We start from the raw sequence: 22,992 nt of genomic DNA on the forward strand, positions 1-22,992 counted from the left end.
TGTGAATCAAAGATTTGTCATGTAGCTCCCGGGATTCTGCCTGCTGAGTCTGATCAATGACCTGGAATGCAGTATGGATGCAAGTGCCTGAAGCATGTGTTACACTGACATAGCAGCAGGGCATCGTCAAAACCCTTCCTCCTGATCCTGACAATTTTTCACAGATGAGTAAGCAGCAGCAGAATAGTTTTCATACAACAATTATGACTTTTTCTTTTTAGCTTTTTTATCATCCTGACATGGGAAGTCAGTTGCCTTTAGGAGCAGTTTTTGCTAAATTGCTAATATGTTCTTTTGTTTAAAAAAAAAAAGGAGAACCGCCTGCACCTTTACCCTACCTCTGATTTCTTCTGTAAATCCTTATCTCAGAGCACTTCAGTAAATCTCAGAGAACTGAGCATAATCTGCTTTTACTTTCATATCAACCTAAATGGACAAAATTCTTCTCAAATCTTACGAAACAGGATTATTTCCCCAAATTAAAAGGTAATTTGCACTTAATCTTGAGGGAAGTCGATAAAAAAATTGTTAAGCACAGTGTTTTACAATTCTGTGTAGTTAATTACCTCAAGTGTATCCTCCCCTGATTTCAACATAGAAATTGAAAATTTAAAAAAACAAGAGCATACAGACTCTAAAAACTTAGTTCTAGTTGCACAGGGTGACTTGCATTTCCACTGTCCCAATTACAAACAAATGACTGCTACAAAAAGCAGCTGAAAGGGGCTGAGAATAAATCACCTCATCTTTGCATGCCTGTGAACATACCCTAAAAATTTGCTGGGAGGTGCTGCACAGCCACTTGGTCAGCTGAAAGTGAACGCGTGAGCAAAGGAAAAAGAGGATGCAGTGGACATATCTTAATGCCTCTAGACAACGTCATGTGACATGACTGACTCAAAAGAATAAGGGCAAAACACAGAAATTATATGGGTATCTGAGATGCAAAAAACATGTCTCAGCATAGAAAATTACTGTAAATCCCCTTTATCTTGAATGAATCTGCTCCAGAATTAGTGCACACTTCCAAAGTGAAGTGAACAAAGGAGACAGGGTAAACACAACTCTGGTTTTGGGCACAATTGTTTACTATTACAGGCAGACTTGCTGAACATCTGTTGGAAAAGCTGGTGAAACAAAATTAATTGACCTTACACTTATGTAAGGCCTTACTATTTTTCACACTACTTTGTAAGTTTGCACTGCATTTAAAATTGATCTGCATACAGCAGTACACATTTATTTCCAGTTGAACAACCACACATCCTAGGATTTTTTAGTTCAATGAAACTATCAGTACACCCAGACCAGAGGTAAAGGTTAAGAGAAAAGCAGGGTGAGAAAGAACAAAACCTGAGCAAGAGAGGCAGAATCTCTGATCTGTGCATTCAGAATGACTTGCAAACTGGTAGAGAAATGTGAATAAAACTAGAGATGCATAAATTACAAATTACTATCTGCAAGCAATGCTAAAATACATCAGACTGACTTAAAACGAAGGATGGAAGATAAAACTGACCAGTTTTGGGACACAGCTTGATCACTTTTCAATGAGATTATATAATACACTCAAGTCCCATTTCTTCCTTTTAACAGGCAATGACCCAAGAAAATCCTTGCAGGCCATTGCTCCCATTCATCATCATCTGCATTCAGTCCACAAACAGCTTCAATATTTCCTTAGCTGAGGTGGACGTCTTGAAATATTCAGTTACACTTAAAATGAACACCATTCTTAGTTCTTTTTTCTTTCACTATTTTTGTTCTCCTAGGCTAAGTGGAAATGAAAATTCTACTTAAAAGTCATAGTGAGATCTGTATTAAAAGCTCTGATGACAAGCCTTGTAGTCTAGGAGGCCTCAAAAGATAGTGTCTATGCACAGATACATATCCAAGCCTTTGGAATCATTAGAAGTCATCATCAACATGAAGCCTGAAATTATTTAAACCATTGATCAAAGCAGTCTCAGAAGTATTGCTCTGTAGGGCAGAGTATACAAGGATGGACTGCATTCTGCTGGAGCAGAACACAGAATTTTTAAGATCTTTTTGAGGAGTTGGCAGTTGCTGCCTTCTTGCATGAGTTTGAAAGGAGACTTCTTGCATTTTCACTGCCATTTTTCCACCCTAAAAAGGGCTATTTCTGTCCGACTGAAGACTACAATGGAAAATTTTGTGACCTCATCTCAATTACTGAAGAGGAAATTGAAATGCAGCACCTAAGACAGATGTATTTTCCAAATGCTCACAATGAAGATTACAAGGTTCTGACAAGGCTGATAAAAAAAATGTTAGAGAAATTCTGTCTGCTTCCCACACCACTTCAATGCAACTGTGATAAAGGTAAATACATTCTGGAAGAGAGCAAATTTTAAAAAAAGGCACTCTTTGTCAATCGTTATTCCTCTCTCTTTCTTCCACCTATTCCATAAAATCTGCAGTTTTTATCTTGACACTGTAACTTTATACTTCATTGTGTGTAATTTGAAGTGTGCTTCTCTGAAGACAACTAATTAAAAAAAACTGAGTTTGTCATATGACTATCATAAAAATAAAATCTGGAAAAGCATTTATCACATATTTGTAGACCCAATTATAGGCCACACTTCAAGTTAGCAGTAGTTTTGCCTCATCCTCGCTTATCTCTTTTTTGTTTGTAAGCACATAGTTGCAATATGCTACACCTGGAAAAAAATCAAAGGCATACATAAATTTATAATTCTGTATCAAGATCAGTTTTGCCAAGGATTCTACTGTGCAAAATTAAAGGCAGATTCAAAATTTAAAATTCAGGTTCAATACACTTACCAGTGAAAAGGAAGAAGATCAAAACCATAATCATGGTATAACCGAAGTATAAAATGGTGCTAGCTGTTCCTGTGATTTGCAGTTTAGAAAAGAAATAATGTATTGCATATATTAGGAAATAAACTGCAGTGAAGCCACTAGTGAGAAATGAACGCCACTGCCAGTGATAGTCCTAGGAGTGAGAAAAAATACAAATGCATGAGAAATATTGCATACACCTCTAGCCCACTGATCCTACTAATAAATGCAGAGCTACTTTCTCTATAATGACTTTATCCAAAACTTAAGCTTTTGTAGGGTTTTTTATCTAGAGGGAGAAGAGCTATATATAATCAATACTGCTTTAATTACACCACTCAAAATTAAGGACAAATAACCTAAATATCAATAACAAATACACAAAATACTAAAACCCCAAATAAGCCACGTGTATTTCTTTCCAGCCATAGAGATTTTTTTTCCCAAGGTTGGGCATGTCCAAAATGCATTCTGATTGAATAAAATTAATGATTAATTTAGCACCTTCAAAAAACAGGGAGTGAGACTATAAAGATGTGATATCTGACTCAGAAATACCCAGTGCAAGGTTTTAATATTTCTTACAAGTTTTGCCAAAAGTAGCCTGCTTTACTTTTTAAAGACATGGTTTAAGTACATCTCATCTAGCACTAGTGTTCATGTTGAATTCTGGAATACTTATTTCCAATTACAAAAGCATTAACATTTTTGAAGCATTTTTGGAACATTATCGGGTTTGAAAACAGAGAAAATATTTCCTACCTCTGCACATAGATGGAAGTAGCAGAGCAGTATTGTAGCCTCAGAACATGTAATAACCAAAATAATGAATACCAGAAACAGGAAGCCAAACATGTAATACATCTGGTGGGACCTATAAAAGTGAGTTAAAAAAAAATTTAAATGGCCATTGTGCTATTATTATTTCTTAATATGTAGTAACATCACCTTCACCTTAAGTATTTCCCCTTCCTATTGAAATACTGTCAATTGTGCAGCAATACAAATGACTAATTTATTTTCTAACTGAAGAATAGGAACCTTGGCAGGTCAGTCTGAGAACACTGAGAAAGCAAGGCCAAAGTATGCCCCTGTTTGGGATTTTAGAGAAAGAAATGACTAAACATAATGGTGAAATCACAGTTCCAGTAAGTCAGCATGACCTCTTCCACTGACTTCAGAAGAACCTGGATTTCACCTCACATTTCAATCAAAGGGGCAAAGCTCCAAAATAACAAGAAATGTCAAATGCTGTAGCTGTCTGCGTTGGGTAGAGGCACCTATTCAAGGTTCAGAAACAGTTTAACAAGATCCAATAACCAAATTGTGCCAGAAGGAAGACAAATTCCTCACAGTAGATTAGTTTGTCAGTGAGCTCACATCAAAATTCACTTATACTGGCCTACTCTATGGGGCTTTCTTTTTAAAAATAATTACTCTTTTAAAATAAAGATTTCACAAGAATTTGTTCTTGGCTCTTTTTTTTTTCTCCCAGGAGTAGTAATACCTTTCTAGGCTAATGATGGCAGCCAAAAAATCTCAAGTTTATTTTAATAAACTTTACTACTGTCAAGTTACATGCCATATATCAGCTTCAGAGCCACTTCCACATGAAGTCACAAGAGTAGCATGAGAAAACAACAAACTATCTGAAGGCAGGTCAGCTGTAAATTGCTAAGCATATCACAGCCACCTCTCTGTACACCCCAACAAGCACAACAGGCACCGAGTATCTTTGAAATAACAAAACATTAAAAAGATATTAACATTTAAATATTACTGAAATAGTATTATAGTTACACTGCATCCTCAAATAATCAGGGAAAGCATCTTGAAGAAAACTTTCACAAAGAAATTACCACTTTTTATGACAGAGAAAATTCAATTTATGGTGAACTTACCAAATACTATTGAGAATGAAGAACAACTGTATAAAGATACATCCAAAAGGAAGAATCCCTCCCATGATAATACCAGGTAATGGCTTTGTATAGAATGATTGCTCAGGAATCTGACGTGGAATTTGATTTGTGCGAACAGGGTGTTCAATAGCCTTTAAATTAAAATAACAGACAGTTAAATAAATAAAATATCAAACCATTTTTCTTTCTTTTTGTAATGAGTGGTGGCAAAAAGTCTACTCTTTATTTTGAGCATGTGCATACCCAGCTACACTACGTTTGCTTTTGCTCCATCTCAGTTACCAACACTTGCTTGGCAAACTTGCTAGAAGACAGCTCTTACTGAAAACATAGTGACAGATATTTTGGACTTCCCTTTTAATGTTTGCCTATCTATCATCTGTTACAGAGCCTGAGCTGATTTACCACATTTAAGCTGGGGTAGTGGTGGTGCAGATTCCTCTTTTCACCTTCTAAAAATTCCTGCATGTTGTCTTTCAGGATTTACTTAAAGATCGCACTACGACAAACTTACTGAAAGGACTCAATCGGGCAATTTAATCCTAATTTAAGACACATGCATGGATCAGCATGGTGGGAGAAAATGTAAGGCTTTGTAAAATACATGCATACTTTGCAGAGTTCCCCTTTCATAAAGATTACATCAAAAGCATCAATAGATACTTCGTTTCTGATTTGATTTTCAAGTTTTTGTGAGACCTACCACATTGCCTTATTAGCTTATCAAATCTTTCTTCCTTAAAAGAAGACATACACACCTGTACAATGCAGGGGAACTTGATGGAATTTCAACATGGTTATCAGAAAAAACCCACTGAATTAAAAAGTGCCTACTAAAACAATATTCTCTGAAGGTATTAGAGGAGACCTACAGAAAGACAAAATCCTAGCTTCCTATGCAGGAGAAAACCCACAAATGTATCTGCACTTATAGAAATGTATTTGTGGGGGCAGTAAATAGTTGTTTAAGAAAAGAAAAAGAACCAATCTCATTGTTTAATGATTTGGTCACCAAATTATTAAATGTTTGGTCACAAAGAGCGCTCATAAAAATATGTAAAATTGATTGGTTTAGGAGTAAATCCCAATTAATTATCTGCTAAGCAGAAATAACCATTTACAGAACACTTATGCAAACAGATTTCACAGAACCCTAGCAATTTGATCAGCAAACATCCTGAGTGTAGAGGGCAGACAGGAACAAGAAATACATGACAAAACCCAGAAATGCATAATTTGCTTTCCCTTATGCTTGCTGGGTCAAGTACTTGTTTTAGTATATGAGAAAGTTGCTAATTGAAATAAAAATGCTCAAATCACTGATTTATCTGTAGCAGTCACTCAATTAAATACAATTACAACCCAAATCGCTGCAGAGAAGTATCACTGCCACCAACCATGTGTCACAGCCTTGGAATACCAAGACTGGTTATCTAAGACAGTTCTTAAGCAACTGAACTGAACTGGAGCCAACAATGCAACTAGCTTTGGCCTATACAGAGAAAAATATTAGTGCGTGTTTATGTATGGATACACTTAAAAAAAAAATTCTCAGAAACACTTACGTTTTTCTTAAACCCAAAATAGGCACCAATAAAGGTCAGTGGTACAGATATGCAAAACCAGAGTGCCAAAATAGCAACCAAGGTACCGAACGGAATAGCTGCTGAAGAGCCCTCTCCCCAGAGAATGAGGTTCATGATAAAAAAATCCGCAAATACAATTCTGAAAAACACAGAGCACACTTAGAGCACAGAAATACTTCTGAACATTTAGTAACCTTGACAAAACAATGGCACTGTTCTGAGATTTTAGCACGAATCTCTGCTAAAACCAAGTGACACACAAAAAATATGAAAACAAAGAGATCAGACAAGCAATTCTTTGTTAATCTAGTGGGACTGAACTCCAGCAGGCACTGACGCTCCAACTAAGCTATTTCAAAGATATGCTTGTCTTAACTACACTTCAGGGTAAGACTGCTTGCTGTGATTAAGTGGAAAAAATTATCAGAGTGGTTATATATTATATGACACTATATAAGACTGACTACAGTGCAGTCAGAATAGTGCAGTCCAGAGAATGAAAGAAAACAATGAAAAAGTGGGCCTAAAACTTACTACCATCACAATGCTTTTTCCTAATCAACCTTTTCATGTGGTGAGAGTAAACAAATGCTTACAAAAAAACTTCCAAGGATGATATGCCACTAACAATACTCATCTTTGTCAAAAGCACCATGATACTCTTGTAGCTCCCAGAATAAAGGGACAATGTTACTTGTATAGCTGAAACCTAAAAAATTAGCTATGCACATCAGAGAAGCAATTTAATTTTCTTAATCATGACAATATTCTCTGCTTACCCAGGACAAAGGAATGATGTCAGCAGGACATTTGTTTTCCATTTCTCACCTCCAAATGCTGTATATTAAAACATTTGACAGACATTAAAACATGCATTAAGCTCAACTATTAATTTTCCACTCCATTTACCTGTTATACTTAGCTTGCAAATACTCAAATAATGTGCTATCATGCCCAAAACCAGTAAACTTAAATATTCAGTAATAAAATTGGATTTCCTTATCCTATTGCTTAACCACAGAACTTCAAAGCAAAACATCTCAGACCAAGGTCAGGAAAGGTATCCAACTAAAACTGTGTTTCTGATGACTTTATCTACTAAAAGGAGGGAGCAGATTTGCAGTATTTCTAAATCTTTAAAAAAATGTTTTAAACCTGGAGTGATTAAGAAATTTAAGCTTTCTAGCATTTGACTGCAGGTTTCAGTAGGTAAAGATACATAAATATGTGAAAACCAAGCTTAACAGTTTTCTTGAAATAATTCTTGCCTATGAATCTTACAGAAGAGTCAGAACTAACACGCTTACAGAAGTAGTGATGTTTTCTTGAGTCTTAACAGCATTAAGCAGTGAAGATACCAAAAGACCAAAGACAGCTTTTTTAAGAAAATCTTTATGAATTTGCACTATGCTGATAAAAATTCTAGTCAATACATTTTCAAATGAAAATATCCTGCTGGAGTGCAGTGAAGCTGATAATTTCATCTGAGCACTGCCATAATGACATGCTTCTTTATTTCAAGAGTCAGAAGTGATTACAGTTAGAGTGATTTTAATTAAGTTTCTATTTCTTCATAAAAACTTGGTAGAATGTGACAGCAGTTATGAAGATTAACCATTTAATTTCAATTCAGGTTTCACTTTTTAAATGCAATTTTGTTAACAAAATCCCCAACTTCTAAAATTGGATATCCATTTCAGTTGCATTTTGTTTTATGCGTCACATTATTTGTATACTATAAAAAAAAAACCATTCAAGTTTACATGCTCTAATACAGGGTATAAACCACTTCCTGTTATAACAAAAATATATCTGAATCAGTCATTCACTATCTTAGTAATTAAACACAACATTCAAGTATCAACCAAGTGATTACCAGTAAGTAAAATAATAAATTTTACCCTTAATAACTACATTTCCACCAAAGACACAGGATTCAATTTACCATCAATACACTTCAAAATATCCTTCAAAACACACAGTATACACCACAATATAAAGAATAATTCTATCCTCAATTATGCTCTTAGTACTAAAATTTCCTTCTGTTTAAGTCTAACTGGCTTGGATATTAGAATACTTCACTTTCACATCACCACCACTATGTAAAAACTCCCTACAAGATACAAACTCACTTTTCCCACTAGTTTTCCCCACAAGAAAATTACAAAATGGTAAGAAGAAAGATCTCTGATATCTACTGCCAGGCTGAAGTTCTGACATAAACCTCTCCTCTAGCCCCATATATTCACAACTAAAGCAGTTCAAAAGATTAATTTCTCTCAGTCAAAAAACCTTTCACCTTGAGTAAGGTAATTAAAACAAGCTGTATGTGGAATGCCATGCTTCACATTAAAATAAATCGGAGGATACAGGGGTAAACCATCTCAGGCTGGCAGACAGACAGGTCTTGAAACAATAGCTGGGATCAGTGAGGGAGAACAGCATCAACTAACTCCTGTCAGGGCCCCAAACATCACAGGGCTGATTTCTACAACTACACACCAGTCCTTCTCCCCATGTTCCAGCCACAGTCCAATAAGCATTATTCTCCAAAATACCTGGGAGCTAGCTAAAAAGAGGTCACAAATCTCAGGCATGCAAAAACTGAGGTTCACGATTTGGGGGTGCAGGTGTGTGTTACCAAGCAACATACACAGCTAAAATTCAATGCAGGTTTACACAGTCCTCACAGAGACAGGAAACAGAAGGAGAAAATAGTCTGATATAAAAATGTAATGATCTTAGTACTAATATTATTTAATTTCACAAATACACAGCAACAAGAGCAATTCAGGGTCTTTAGGCATGATTAGATCAAAACCAGTGTAACTATGTTAAGTGTTCTATATATGCATATCCTGTTGTTAAGGTAAGTACACTTCCCCAGGTTGCCCTGAGGGAAGCTACAAACCGTGCAGCAAAATAAAAATCAGTTCTGTAATGACAATTTATGTTAATGAACTTAAGCCTTGTCATTTTCAGTAACTATTACTCACATTTGTAGAATCTGGCAGCAACATAACCGGCTGGAGTTCCAAGCAATACCCACAAAACTACAGCACAGGTCATTAGAGCTCCCCTGTTAGCAGGTGACAAAAATCCCAGGCAAGCAAAAACTGTGAAGCAGAGATGCACAATTTTAGAAAAGATGTTAGAAACCTTAGACTATATATTTGACTTAAACCCAGTACATCAGTTATCTTATAATCTGTGCATACTAAGTTGCATGTCTATTACATCAGTTCAGCTGTTTCTAATGACTTTGATGAAATTTCTAGACAAAATGATACTGCTATTTTTATAACACCATGCAGTTAACAGTGAAAAATCATGTACAATCAACTAAATCCTCCCCACTTTACTTACACAGAGTAACAAAAGTCATTATTAAGATTTGTGTGCCAGAGCCAAGAAAAACTGACAACAGCATTCCTTTTCTTGGGGGCCTGAAAATATCACCATGAACCAATTTCCAGCCAAATTCTTCTTGAGCATCTTCCTGTAAAAGAAATACATCTATTTTAATACAGTAGATTGCAACTTAATGTGTAGCCTGTTACAGCTACACATTTAATTGGGAAAATTACATTCCAAATAAATTTTAGGAGCTACATTTTAGACTTACAGTGGAATCCATTTGATTGTATCTTGCAATATCTTTATGGAGTGTCCTCAACATAATCATAGCTACCATTCCAGACAGAAAGAGGACAATCACCAGGGAATTCATAATACTGAAAAAAAAGAAAAAAAAAAGAAAATTAATGAAAATCATCATTCAAACTGCAATGTAAACACTTCAGTACAATAAATTTCCTCCTTACCTAAACCACTGGATGTGAGTGTGAGGCATGGATTCCAAAATATAATCCCATCTTGATGCCCACCTGATATTTTTTTCTTCCTGGAAGAATAAACACATGAACATCAGATACAGTCAGCATCCAACTTGTACATTTAAAAGTTGATGTTTATGCAAAGCAATCTTAAATCTTGTGACTAATTGAAATTTCAAGTACCATGCCTTACAGGGAATAGTTTAATAATGCTTTTACTGCAGGACAGGTGGGGAGACAATGCTACAGAACTTACAGTGCTAGCAGAGGGAAGCAAACAATTCCTCCAGGTATTTCAACAGATTAAACTTATTCAAAATGAACATTCATTGATCAAAAACACTTCAGAAAGAACATTTCTTTGTTTTATTTTGCAGAGTAAACAGGAAAAAAGGAACAGACAGTGTTAATCAAGGTGAAGATGGCTATTAAACAAACCAATTAACAAAACTGGATAGGCGTCTGACAGGCTGTTATTTCAGTAATTTATAACATAAAAGAGCAAGAGTGCTTTCCAGTAAAGCCAGATTTTGAAAAAAACCCAGTGGGTTAAAAAAATGTAGCCAAGATCACATATATAGTTCACTGAGAAAATAAAACCACATCTCAAAGGAAGCAACAAATTTCTAAACCAGTATCAATGACTCTAGGACAGAACTGCCTTTTTTTTGTCTTTCTGAGATGACCTGGTCTGCCAACCCAATAGAAATTCAGGAGAGCACCTCCAATTGATGTAACACTGTGCACAAGACAGGTGCACACACAGAGCTGGGCATGTCCTTTCTAAGGACAAACAATAAAATAATATGAAGCTGAGGTCACTCTTAATTACTAACTTCTCACAGGTTTCCAGAAATACTTGCTTTTCAGTATACAAATTCATTTCAGTACCACAAGTGATATAATTTCTCAAAGTATCATTATATAGTATATATATGATATAATCCCTCCTGAAAATACTTCTTATACGATTTATTGTATTTAAAACTCAGAGTGGAAGCAGTCTGAGAAGTAGAAGGGAACTCTGATAAACAGTTTGTCCAGTAAACTCCATCTACAGAAAACCAAAACAAAATCAAAACCTCCCTCTCTTGTTTGTCAGCAGAATGAGAAATATTCAGCTATCACTGCTGCCTGCAGTTGCCTGATATAGTGCTCCTCTGCTTTTAAATAGAGTAGATAGAACAAAGACTACCAGCTTCCTACTCTTTTGAAGGAATCCAGGGGAGGAAGACCTTAAAGAGAAGGCAGCTTTTGCAGCAGGAGGGTGTAGCAGTGTGATGTCATAGGGCAGAAAACTTTCAGCTTCAACCTACCTACATGAAACACACAATTTCTCAGACTTAAGAACTTGGTTTGAAAAATAATCTACCAGACAACCTAGGCAGATGTGGAAAGTGTGACTCTCCAAAAACGCCATAGGTGTTTCACATCTACTCTGTGTGTGTTGGAATGCAAAACTGTAATGTATGTGGTTAAATCCCAAGCCCCCTCTGACATTCCAGTTCAAATAAAGTTTTAAAATGACAAATTTACTATTCTGAGCCAATTTTAATTGTCCATCTTTATAATTCAGAGTATTAATGCATGATTTTAAGAGGTAACTACCACAGAAATCTTAGTACTCACATGAAAAGTAACTGAGTATGTGTATGCAATTTTGACTTCGCCACTGGCCTTATTACTTATATCCATGGGTACTCCTGAGCAGTCAGGGTTGTCTGCATGAGTATGCTTGTAACTGCAGGAAGACAAAACACAGAATGAAAGCCACTTCACTGATACCATTCTTAAGAAAGAATTCATTCACCTTAGAAAAACATACCAAGGATTCTTCCCTTAAATATAAGAATTGTACTTAATGTCTCATAAATTTCAGAACTTGTAAGGAACATATCCTAAGCTCAGGAATTTTTGAAACTTGAACTTCTTAAACAAGATTTGTCTCTTCTAAAAAAGAGCACAGTCTCTAAAGCAGAGTACCAAAAATGAAAGAAGCCTTAGTATTGCTATGAACCTCCAAAACATTAAAAAAGTTAGACCCCCAGAATTACTAACTTCTGTCAGGAAAAAATACTTTCAACTGATCCAACAATGCAAGAAGCTCAGTTATACCATGAAAGATAAGATGCTAAGAAATAACACAACAGACACCAGTTGTGCAAAAGCCACACAGACACCAGGACAACTGATAAGTATATCTGTGAAATCTTTCTATACAAATCCCAGTTGTTGAAGAGATCAAATCTTGCACTCCAGTCAAGCCTGCAGCAGGCACTGGTCTCCTGTTCTGATACAAGACAGAATATTCCCTGGAAGGGAAATTAGGGTTCTACATGCATGCACACACACACTCATCACACCCCACAAACACAGGTTTTATTTTATCTTTTCTTGGACCAAGTAGGAAAAAGTGCACCAAGGTCCATCAAATTACAAAATTACCTTAGACTGTTCTAACTACACTACATCAATCAGCGGAGAGGTAATCTACAGGTCACATATCTGAAAGCATTTCTGACTAGCAGCAGGTTCCCAGATCAAAGCAAGTGTCTTGGAATGGATCAGTTTTTGATGACAAGTTACTTTCAACTACTAACCTTTTTGGTTCAAGTTTAGCAGCAACAAGTCTTGCTCCCAGAGCTTCATTTTCCACAACATGGTAATAAATTTTTATGTCAACATGGTTGAAAATATAAAAGGTATCCTTTTCATGAAATTCTGACTGCAATGAAAAAGGGTTATATTAAACAATCAAAAAATACAGACATCTCAAAGCCTTAGACAGAAGCCTGCATAACAGAATTTTAGACTGCATATAGTTTTTCTGTCAAGAAGTTCTCAAATATGAATGTGAGATACTGCAAATTATAAAGACAGTAAGTGCCTTCTTGCATTAAAAACATAAGTTAGAAAAGTTAATGCTAAGAACAGTCTAGTAAAATTGAAAAGTAGAAAAATTAATTTAAAATATTTAATATATATATTTATTAATAAATTTAACTGAAGATATCCTATTTTATTTAAGTAGCAAACTGAATAGATAACTATGGGACAAGTTTTGTTATTAGAAGCATTTAATAAGCACCAGCTATTTTAAAACGAGTATATTTTTCAGAAATTAACAGAACCTCCCAAGACAATGCAAATAAATGCTCTCTGTGACAGAACCACCTTTGAAACCAAAGATGCACAGAATGAACAGCAAGCAGCAGCCAAGAATGCTGAATACAAACTTCAGGTGAGGAGAAACATCACCTTGGAATTTAGTTAGTTAAAGAGGTTGTTAAACTCTCAAGTAATTTAACAGCTATGTCTACTGAGGTTCAGTTAGAACCTCTAAAGGGTTCTATCCCCACCCTTCCTATAGAACAGCCCCAGTTATAAGAATAGTTACATAAATGAAATGTTCTTCTACAGTACGTCAGTTATTTCTTTACAGGTTTCCTTTTATTAAAAGCAAGTCTTAAAATAAGATTAAAATTATATTGCTAAATTACATATTTGATCATAAATGCATCCATTCATATGGAGACCCTACAACCAACTCATTATGGAGGCAATTAAACAAAATTGGCAACCACAGAAACTGTTATCTTTGGTAAGATCTATTAAATAAAACCAACCATTTTGAAAAACCCCAAAAACCTATCCCAAGTTCTCAGTGACCTTGCCATGGAAGAAGTCTGTGGTAGTCTAAAGACTTCCTGGATTTTCTGTTTTATTCTTATCTCCATAATGCTTTCCATAGTGCACTTACGTGGATCTCCACCACTATATCATCTATCCCAATAGAATCTTTGATCATGCAGGAATCTTATCTTTTTCCATCAGCTCCCAGTTTTAGGGAAAGCAAACCTTCCAAAAGTATGCAGAGGTACAAACACACCTATGCAAATCTGCTTCCATGAAAACACTTCTATCCCACAAAAATGTCAAGTCCAAGCCTTCAAACATTTCCATTTCTTAGGCAATGAAGGATGACATGCTTTCCTTCACCTTTACCCTCCACATGTACTGAATGTTATGCATGTTCACCCCCTGATCTTTTAGAGCTCTTCTGTATTATGCAGCATAAGAGACAAGGTTCTTAGGCTTAGATCAGGCTTTCAAATTGAGGTACTTGCAGAGACCAAAGAACTTGCCTATTTTTAGGCAACATGTGTTCTTAAAATAGCAAGGACTCACCATAGAAACATGACAGAGGAGAAATGCTAGTCCCTAAATGAATAAAAAGGGGATATTAAAAAATATATAATTGCATAAACATACATTAATAACACAGGCATCTTTTGGACGGCCATCTTCTGTAATGTAACAGCCAATAGGAAAACCAGGATTACAGAACCTCTGGCCATCTTCCACATCATAACACCACGTCACAGGCATGTTGTCCACAATCCTGTAAATGACATAATGACACTTCACCATTTTTCAAAATACACAGTGTAATGGAAACAAAACCAGATTAACATTAATCTACTTTGCTACATTCATTACTGGATTATTAACTACAAAAATAATACTACCCATGGAATTGCACTGATTGCCAACCCAAGTTCCAAACGAGTTACAAGCATGTAACTCTTCAACTGAAACCACTCTATTCACTGCACTGTTTCATGAAGTCCCCATGCAAAAACAGCCCAAAGCCAAAAACTCACCCAGTCCAAATTTGTAACAATTTAACTTATTATTTTGTCTTTAAATAATGGCCAAAATAATCAAATTTGCTAAACCAGATAAAATTAACAATTTCAAGTTTAAAAAAAACCAAAAAATTTTAAAAAAGCCTACATCACATCTTATTAATTCTTTAGCTTCCTCATTGCAAAATACATTTTTCATGGCACTCTTAAAACTTTTTTTTTGCTATTTAAGTGAATTCCTAATCATTAGCCTCATTTATAGCTACCAAAGAGTATGCAACATTTTAATTAATTGATTTGCATTACCAAAAAATTGTAAGCCACCAAACAATACAAAACTGCTGCTTCACAAGATTTATACTCATATTACCTAAAACCAGGGGGTTTATAGGTCAGTTTCATTAAAAATTTGTGGAAATGCACACTCACAAGATGAGTTGCAGAAAGTTGTAAGACAGTAAGATACAAACTGTATTTAATATGCAACTAACAGTAAAAATGTCAAAACAAAACATATACTTTTAAACACAGAGAAAGGATTCTGTCCCTTCATAAAAGGAACTACTAGAAGACCCTAAGCCAATTTATGTTTTATGAAGTGTTTTAAACAGCGAAAAGATTAATCCCCAAAAAATGTCATGTATAGAAGACCTAAAATTCAGTATCTACAAGCATAATTGCCCAAGGTATATTTTCAAAGGTATACTAATAGGCTTCATATATAAAGACATTAGACAACTGCCATATTTTGTGCATCACTAAACCAGAAAAAGGACATCCCACTGAAAGTTAACACAATTTTGTACAATTTACCAAGCTCCTGAATGGCTTTACAATTACGTGTCTCAAAGATACTTTTAAATACTTGACAGGAATTATGACTTCAGGTAACAAAACAAAGCTCTATTTAATTAATTAAACAGGAATTATGACCTCTATTTAATCCACTGCATATTGCAACAGCCTTTAAATTAGCACCACTTTTCACAGCACATCAGCAGACGGGGGAGAAAAGAGTGGTATATGCTGCCTTTATTCACGCAACATGGAGAGAGCTGTATAATCCCTACCAGTAGCTACCCAGCAGAAATAAACTGCAGTATTCTTGGTTTATATTGACACAATAGAAAAGGTGAAGACAGGTCCAAAAAAAACAAGAGTTGCCAAGTTTTCAGGAGATTCCAAAGACTATGGCAGTTGCAAGCAGCAACCGCACCAACCAATTCCTACTCACTTCACCATGCTACTAGAGGGTACAATGATGTTCCAAATTAGGAGCTATTCCAGAACTAGACTCATTACACTTCGACCATATTATACGAGGACAATGGCATGAGGTTCAACAAGGCCAAGTGCTGGGTTCTGCAAATGGCTCACAACAGCCCCATGGAGCACTACAGGCTGGGCCAAGAGTGGCTGAAAAACTGCACAGCAGAAAAGGACTGGGGTGCTGGTCCAGAGCTGTTGAACATGAGCTGGCAGTGAGCCCAGGTAGCCAAGAAGGCCAGTGGCATCCTGGTCTGTATTAGCAGTAGTGTGGCCAGCAGGATCAGGACAGTGATCACCTCCCTGTACGCAGCACTGGAGAGGCCGCACCTCAAATCTGGCGTCCAGGTCTGGGCCATTCACAACTAGAAAGACACTGAGGTGCTGGAACATGTCCAGAGAAGGACAACAAAACTGGGGAAGGGCCTTATGATGAGTGGCTGAGGGGGTCTGGGTTTTTTCGTCTGGAGAAAAGGAGGCTCAAGAGAGACCTTATTGCTGTCTTGAAATGCATGACATATGTTCAAGGTACCAGAAAACTAGCAATAGGAAGACAGAAAATGGCCCCAAGCTGTGCCAGGGCAGATTCAGGTTGGACACGAGAAAAAGGTTCTTCACTGAAAGGGTGGTCAGGCATTGGAACAGGCTGTCCAGGGAAGTGATAGAGTCATTAGCCTCAGAAGCATTTAATGGCCTAGATATGGCACTCAGGGACATGGATTAGTGGTGGAATTGGCAGTGTTAGGTTAACATTTGTATTGGTTTGTGTGGCAAGGTTTTGGTTGACAGGGGGGTATAGAAGTTTTTTTAAGAACTGCCAGAGGTTTTTGTAAGAACTCCCATGTCTGAGAGAGCCAGTGCCAGCTGGCTCCAATACAGACTCCCTGCTGGCCAAGGCCAAGCCTGTAAGTGACCAGAGGCAGCACCTCTGAGAAACAGATTTAGAAAAGGGAGAAAAATCCCTTCACAACAGCATCTGCAGACAGAGAGAGGAGTGGGAATATGTACAACTCTGCAGAGACCAAAGTCAGTGGAGAAGGAGGAGGAAGAAATGCTCCAGGACCAGGAGCAGAGATTCCCCAGCAGACTGTGGTGCAGCCCATGGCAAGTCAGGCTGTCCCCCTGCAGCCCATGGAGGACCGCAGGGCAACAGGTATCTGCTTGCAGCCCATGGAGGAACCCACATCAGAGCAGGTGGATGCATCCTGAAGAAGGCTGTGATCCATGGGAAACCCACATGGAACAGGCTCCTGGCAGGACCTGTGGCCCCATGGAAAGATGAGCAGCTTTGCCAGGACCTGTGAATCCATGGGAGACCCACGCCTGGAGCAGCCTCTTCTTAAAGGACTGCACCCCATGGAAGGGACCCACACTGGAGCAGTTCCTGAAGAGCTGCAGCCCATGGAAAGGACTTGCAGTGGGGAAGTTTATTAAAAACTCTTCCATGGGAGCAACCCCACACTGGAGCAAGGGCAGTGTGTAGAGAGTCCTGACCCTGAGGAGGAAAGAATGGCAGAGACAATTTGTGATGAACTGAGCACAAATCCCCATTCCCTGCACTCCTGTGAGAAGGAGGTGTTGAAAACTGGAAGAGAAGTTGAGCCTGGGAAGAAGGGAGTGGTGGGGAGGAGGAGTTTTAAGATTTGGGTTTCTTTCCCATTTCCCTTCTCTGATGTGACTGGTAATAAATTAAACTAAATTCCCCAATTTGAGTCAGTTTTGCCCATGACAGTAGTTGATGAGTGATCTCTCCCTACCCTTATCTTGACCCTTTTGCTATATTTTCGCTCCACTGTCCACTTGAGGAGGAAAGTGACAAAGCAGCTTTGCTGGGCACCTGGTGTCCAGCCAGGGTCAACCCACCACACAGCTGGACTCAATGATCTCAGAGGTCTTTTCCAATGCAAACAATGCTGTGCTTGTGTATCTGAAATTTTATCTCCATAAAGTATACTAGAGAGATTTCTTGCTTTTGTTAGTGTTTTCATCTCCTAATCAAAACAAGGCAACATTAACATATTGCAAGTAAGTTTGGTTTGGATAAAGCTCTCCTTTGCATCTATGCAGCAAAGACATACTGAGCTGCCTTCAAGCAGGAGCAGCAATGCCAGAATAAATTGGTAGTTTAAGTAGCAAATCATTTTTCACAGCTAATCTTCAAATTTAAAATGACTTGAAGAGATTATACATGTGGAGCAAATATGCTATTCAACGGTGTTCTTATATGTCTCTCAAGAACATCTGGTGATGAACATTGTCAGCCAAGATATCAGTATAGCTGTTGAGTCCAATTCAGTATGTCAATTCTTAATCTTATTAAGTGGCTTTTGAAACCTTAGAAGTATTTTGCACCATCTGTGTTCCCCAGGAATTTCATGATAAATTGAAGCTGGATAATAACCCTGTACTGAATCCTCACTTATACTACCTTGTTCATCCCTGTACAACATACCTCTGTACCATACTCCTGGATCATGCATCATTAATCACAAAATCCAGCCACAGCCACTGTGTGAAGCTGTGGCTAAGGAGGACTAACAGACATAACCAGGGATTTTTCACTGGTCCTTAAGTTTTAGGGCAGTGGGCAGAGGAAAGAAAAAGAAAAGCCATTAAAAGAATTAAGAAATAACCTAAATTTCAAGGGAAGTTTTCATACTGAAAAATGGAATTATATCTTATTTAAACCTCAACAGTCCTATCTATCAAGTTAGCTACACTGGTTAAAAATAAAAGTCTACTTGAATACACTAAATATAGCTTTTAAACAATTTAATCTACAGGTGAAAAAAACCCCAAACCAATGTGAAGTACTTTTTTCTATGATTAATTTTACACAGTTCTGTTTCAGCTTCTATCAGATTAAGTTACGGGCTTTCCTAAAAAAAAAAAAAAACTTCTTTCAAAAAAACTTCTTTCAAGCTTTGTAGTCTAAGGAAGCTATTTTTAAGCTACACACCGAAACATACACAACCTTTTATAGCTGAGTCTTTTATGCCAGACTCATATGCATTACTGAAATTCAAAGTGGTGCAAATATTACAAACATATGCAGTATTTAAGAGGAATATAATCAAGTCCAGAATGTTTGAAGCTCCACTTGTTGTAGCATTAGTCATACACACCTCAAATCCTTGCAAAAGTAGCTCTACATTTCAGAGTTTCTTTATGGCTTCCTTGTTCACCTACCTGAACATACGACTACTGCCTGTGAACCATTCTGACACAACCTATCAAATTCCTACTACACTCATTTTCAAGAGGTACCCAGAACATTTACATCAGTGAGCCACAGTTTATCCTCACAAAGGGATATCCTATATCAGTTCTTGAGAGGAATAGAAAATGCACTTGTTGCCTTTCCAGCTGCTTCAAAATTGAAGGAATGGAATGTGACATTACAGAAAAACAGTTAATGACAGTGGCAACATTCAGCCTGCATTTTACTAAAATACCCCAAAAGTTTAAATCCAATTAGATGAAGACCAGCATATTTGTTCCCATAAAGCAGGAGGTCCATATTTGGAATTAGGGCATACCTATGAGTGACATCAGTTAACGATGCTCATGCATTCCTTGCAAAAGCATGCCTCAAGAACTCATGCCTAAGTTGTTCTTTCTATTCCTGCACCTGAAAGCTGCTGTTGGCAGAGCATGCCAACATGTCAAGTACTAAATAAACACTGATAACATAGCTGGGACATTTCCAGTGTCAAGACTGAGCCTGCTGATAAACATTTCACAGCTCCTGGATGTGGGTGCAGTGTTGGGAAACTGAGTATCTCCCTGAGATTCCGCACACACAGTCAGCCTTGCCCCACCCTTAATGCCTGTCTAACAAGGATTCAATGTCTGAGCTCAAACAGAGCTCCAGCATGATCCAAGGTCAATCAGATGGTTACAGAGAGGCCCAGAAAACAGGTAAGTACCATTTATGCATTCCCAAAAATTATTTAATTAATTCGTTTTCACTGGCCACCTTTCCCTTCTACATCCATAGAAGAGAAACAAACATTGCATAAAAGTCTTTCAGAACTGTTGATCCTGTCTCCTGGACACAGCATTTGAAGGTAAGTGCAAGGGCTCTCAAGGAAAACAAAGACATCATAGAAACAGAATAAAGGTCCTGTAAGACTTTTCTCAAGCTAAGGTAGGATTTACTTCTACATTTACAGGTGAAAAAAAGCAGCAGTATTTTACAGTAAACACAAAGCTTTGTATTTAGAAACAGATTGATTTCCCTTGCTCCTAATGCTTATCCTTCAAGGGAAGGATTTTTTTTTGTGAAGACAACAAACAATATAACATTTTATGCAAAAACAGGGGAAGAAATTAAGTGCACATATCTATTGTTCCATCTATTAACTTGCAAATATAAAAGTATAAACTAAATTATCACCAACACACTACACTAACTAATCTATGAATTTTAGACTTACCAACTTACCAGTGATGTTGATAATTCAGTAGCATACTTTTTTTCAGAAAGTCTAATTTCTGTTTGTCTTCTGGCTTTGTGGTATCATATGTTTTCGTACAAACAGATTTACATGTCTCCTTCTTGTTGAATGTGAACTAAGAAAAATGAAAGACTCATGAGCAAAAAGGTTGTAACAAACTGTCTTATTTCAGTACATAACAATTTATCCTATACATTTCAATGCCTACACTATTATAATGAAAGCACCTAACAAATTACTGAGACTAGGTATATCAACGCTCCAGAGGAGGTTTTTATACTGGTGTGTGCTATAAACCCCTCCTGTGCTCACTGTAGGAGCCCTACAGCAAGAGCTCCTTGTAACTGACTAGCTCACATTTTCTGCCATGATTTACTAGATAAATCATTTGACCTCACAGCAGCCATGCTGTCACAGGCATCTTCAATAGGTAACTTTCTCTCCTACTACCTCTGTAGAAGAGAATGTGAGAGCTTCAGTCAGCAGGAAAGACCAGCAAGCTAACACCATTTATAATTCTTCCGTTTTATGGCTGCAATATTTTCAGATCTGGTTCTAAGAAACAAGAGTGCTGAGCAGCAATAATCAGGTTTTGTCAGATCCCAAAGAGAGAAGATAACCTGCACAGCATTTCAGGGTATACCCCCCACAAAGTAAAGCACACAGTTACAATTAGGTTAAAGCGACAGATTTTTATCGTGTGGAATTTCAGATGCTGAAGCTTTCTCAGATAAAGCCCTTGTGAAAATCATCTTCAAGATTCTGATCTCCTTTGGTTACATTTGAATGCACACATTACTGTCAGAGAACCAACCCTGTAAGGAGACGGTTCTATCCTCTCTCCGAACAAGACCTGGCCAAGGTTTTCAGATGGACGCTTCTTTCCTTCTGCTTGACAAAAATCAAACCTGAATTAGAGAAAAGATACAAAAATGAATAAAATATTCTCAGCTGCGAATAATGTTCCCAAATCAACATGTTCATCACAAGTGAAGGAACTATATGGCTTTCCCTGTAGACAACAGTTTCTTCATTTAAACTATGAAGTGGCAAAATAACTATCCTGGTTTGAAAATAAACCACACAAAACAGAACCAACATTCAAATCCCTTCATCAGCTATTTCAGAACATTGTAGCATAAGTTTCTTTGAGTAATCAGAAGTTTCCTATTTGAACTGGGATTTTAGACAAGAATTAAATCTACATCTAGAGTTTAATAATGACTCTCAGAAAAAAGCAGGCAGGCCAGATTCCAGAATTTGAGGGAAAATAAAAAAAAACAGAGACCGCTCCCTTACAAGTAGCATTATTAAACAGGTTTTTACAGTTTTATTCACCAACACATTTAATAGCACATCCTCCACGTTTTTCCAGTCTATTTTTAAAAATAGCACATTTGTGTTCTTTAAAGTGTAGACATAACTGGTGCTTAAGCTCTTCAATATTAACAGTCAAAATATTCTTTATAGCAAAAACTTTACACAGTTGTACCAGGCACTGATACATTTTGTGCACTCCTATGATGTGTACAAAGGAAATATTTAACACCTCATTAAGATAATTGATGGGATGTCCGCACCTCATTACCACTTCAACTCATCTGGCATCTACTAAAGACAGAGGTAATACTTTGATCTACAGTGACAACTGATGCAGTAAAGCATCATATATTTATACACACATATTTTAACATTAAGTTACACTACAACAGCGATTCAACCTGCATGAGGGCCTATAAATCCATGCACTGAAGTAATGAGCAGAAAATTGAGACAAAGGAAGCAATGTAGGCATCCATCTGCTTATCAAAAATTCTGTATATGTAAACTTATGTTAGCAAAACAAATAGCCATGCCTCAGTGACACACTGCTGTAACAAGAAGTAGATAATACTATAAGGTAAATGAAATCCATCTTTTTGGAAAAACTGACAATTAAAATGGCACAAATGGTATAATATACTTACGCAGTGTATTCGTAGGGGAGGACAGACTCTACTGAGTCAAGCCTGTTCACAAACAGCTCGATTCCAGACTGAAAGAGCAGAGATAATCAGCAGTTACATTTAAAGCACTCCTTCAATTCCCATGGATATATAAAATAGATTTGTTTGAATAAGGTTAAGGAAAGTTGAAAATGTAAGATTTGTGTAATTGTACATCTTGATGTGTAATGAACTGTATCTGCTGGGAACATAAGTAAAGCCCTGTCTAGCCATCACAAAAGCAGTGACCACATGACAAAAACACTTAAAGGTTAACATAACCATTCCAACTACAAGAGAGCAGGAAATCATGCACAAAAATAATAGCCTTAGCACAGTTGCCAGTGTTTGAGTTTAATGTACCAAGTTAGAGTCATATTAGTCATTACCACAACTTTTGTGTAATAAGTCTTAAAAGAACATGAAGGAAAGTGCAAATGAGACCCGTACTTCTCCCTG

General features: G+C 36.9%; 1 protein-coding gene across 2 annotated transcripts in view; it reads right to left on the reverse strand.

Moving 5' to 3' along the window:
• Positions 1 to 22,992, reverse strand: part of TM9SF2 (transmembrane 9 superfamily member 2) — a 29,892-nt gene that overhangs the window by 2,476 nt on the left and 4,424 nt on the right. The window contains exons 2-16 of one of the 2 annotated variants that reach the window (XM_084226584.1): positions 22,516 to 22,583; positions 21,363 to 21,456; positions 20,536 to 20,663; positions 14,446 to 14,575; positions 12,774 to 12,898; positions 11,803 to 11,914; positions 10,162 to 10,241; positions 9,963 to 10,071; positions 9,704 to 9,836; positions 9,334 to 9,453; positions 7,114 to 7,171; positions 6,314 to 6,473; positions 4,728 to 4,879; positions 3,589 to 3,700; positions 2,809 to 2,980 (exon numbers count right to left, since the gene is read on the reverse strand). In XM_084226584.1, coding sequence (XP_084082710.1) covers positions 2,809 to 2,980; positions 3,589 to 3,700; positions 4,728 to 4,879; positions 6,314 to 6,473; positions 7,114 to 7,171; positions 9,334 to 9,453; positions 9,704 to 9,836; positions 9,963 to 10,071; positions 10,162 to 10,241; positions 11,803 to 11,914; positions 12,774 to 12,898; positions 14,446 to 14,575; positions 20,536 to 20,663; positions 21,363 to 21,456; positions 22,516 to 22,583 — 1,753 coding nt within the window. The remainder of the gene's footprint in view (positions 1 to 2,808; positions 2,981 to 3,588; positions 3,701 to 4,727; positions 4,880 to 6,313; positions 6,474 to 7,113; positions 7,172 to 9,333; positions 9,454 to 9,703; positions 9,837 to 9,962; positions 10,072 to 10,161; positions 10,242 to 11,802; positions 11,915 to 12,773; positions 12,899 to 14,445; positions 14,576 to 20,535; positions 20,664 to 21,362; positions 21,457 to 22,515; positions 22,584 to 22,992) is intronic. The other variant, XM_084226585.1, reaches the window with a different exon arrangement.

The sequence above is a fragment of the Fringilla coelebs genome, assembly GCF_963513975.1.
Source record: "Fringilla coelebs genome assembly, chromosome: 2".
Taxonomy (NCBI): Eukaryota; Metazoa; Chordata; class Aves; order Passeriformes; family Fringillidae; genus Fringilla; species Fringilla coelebs.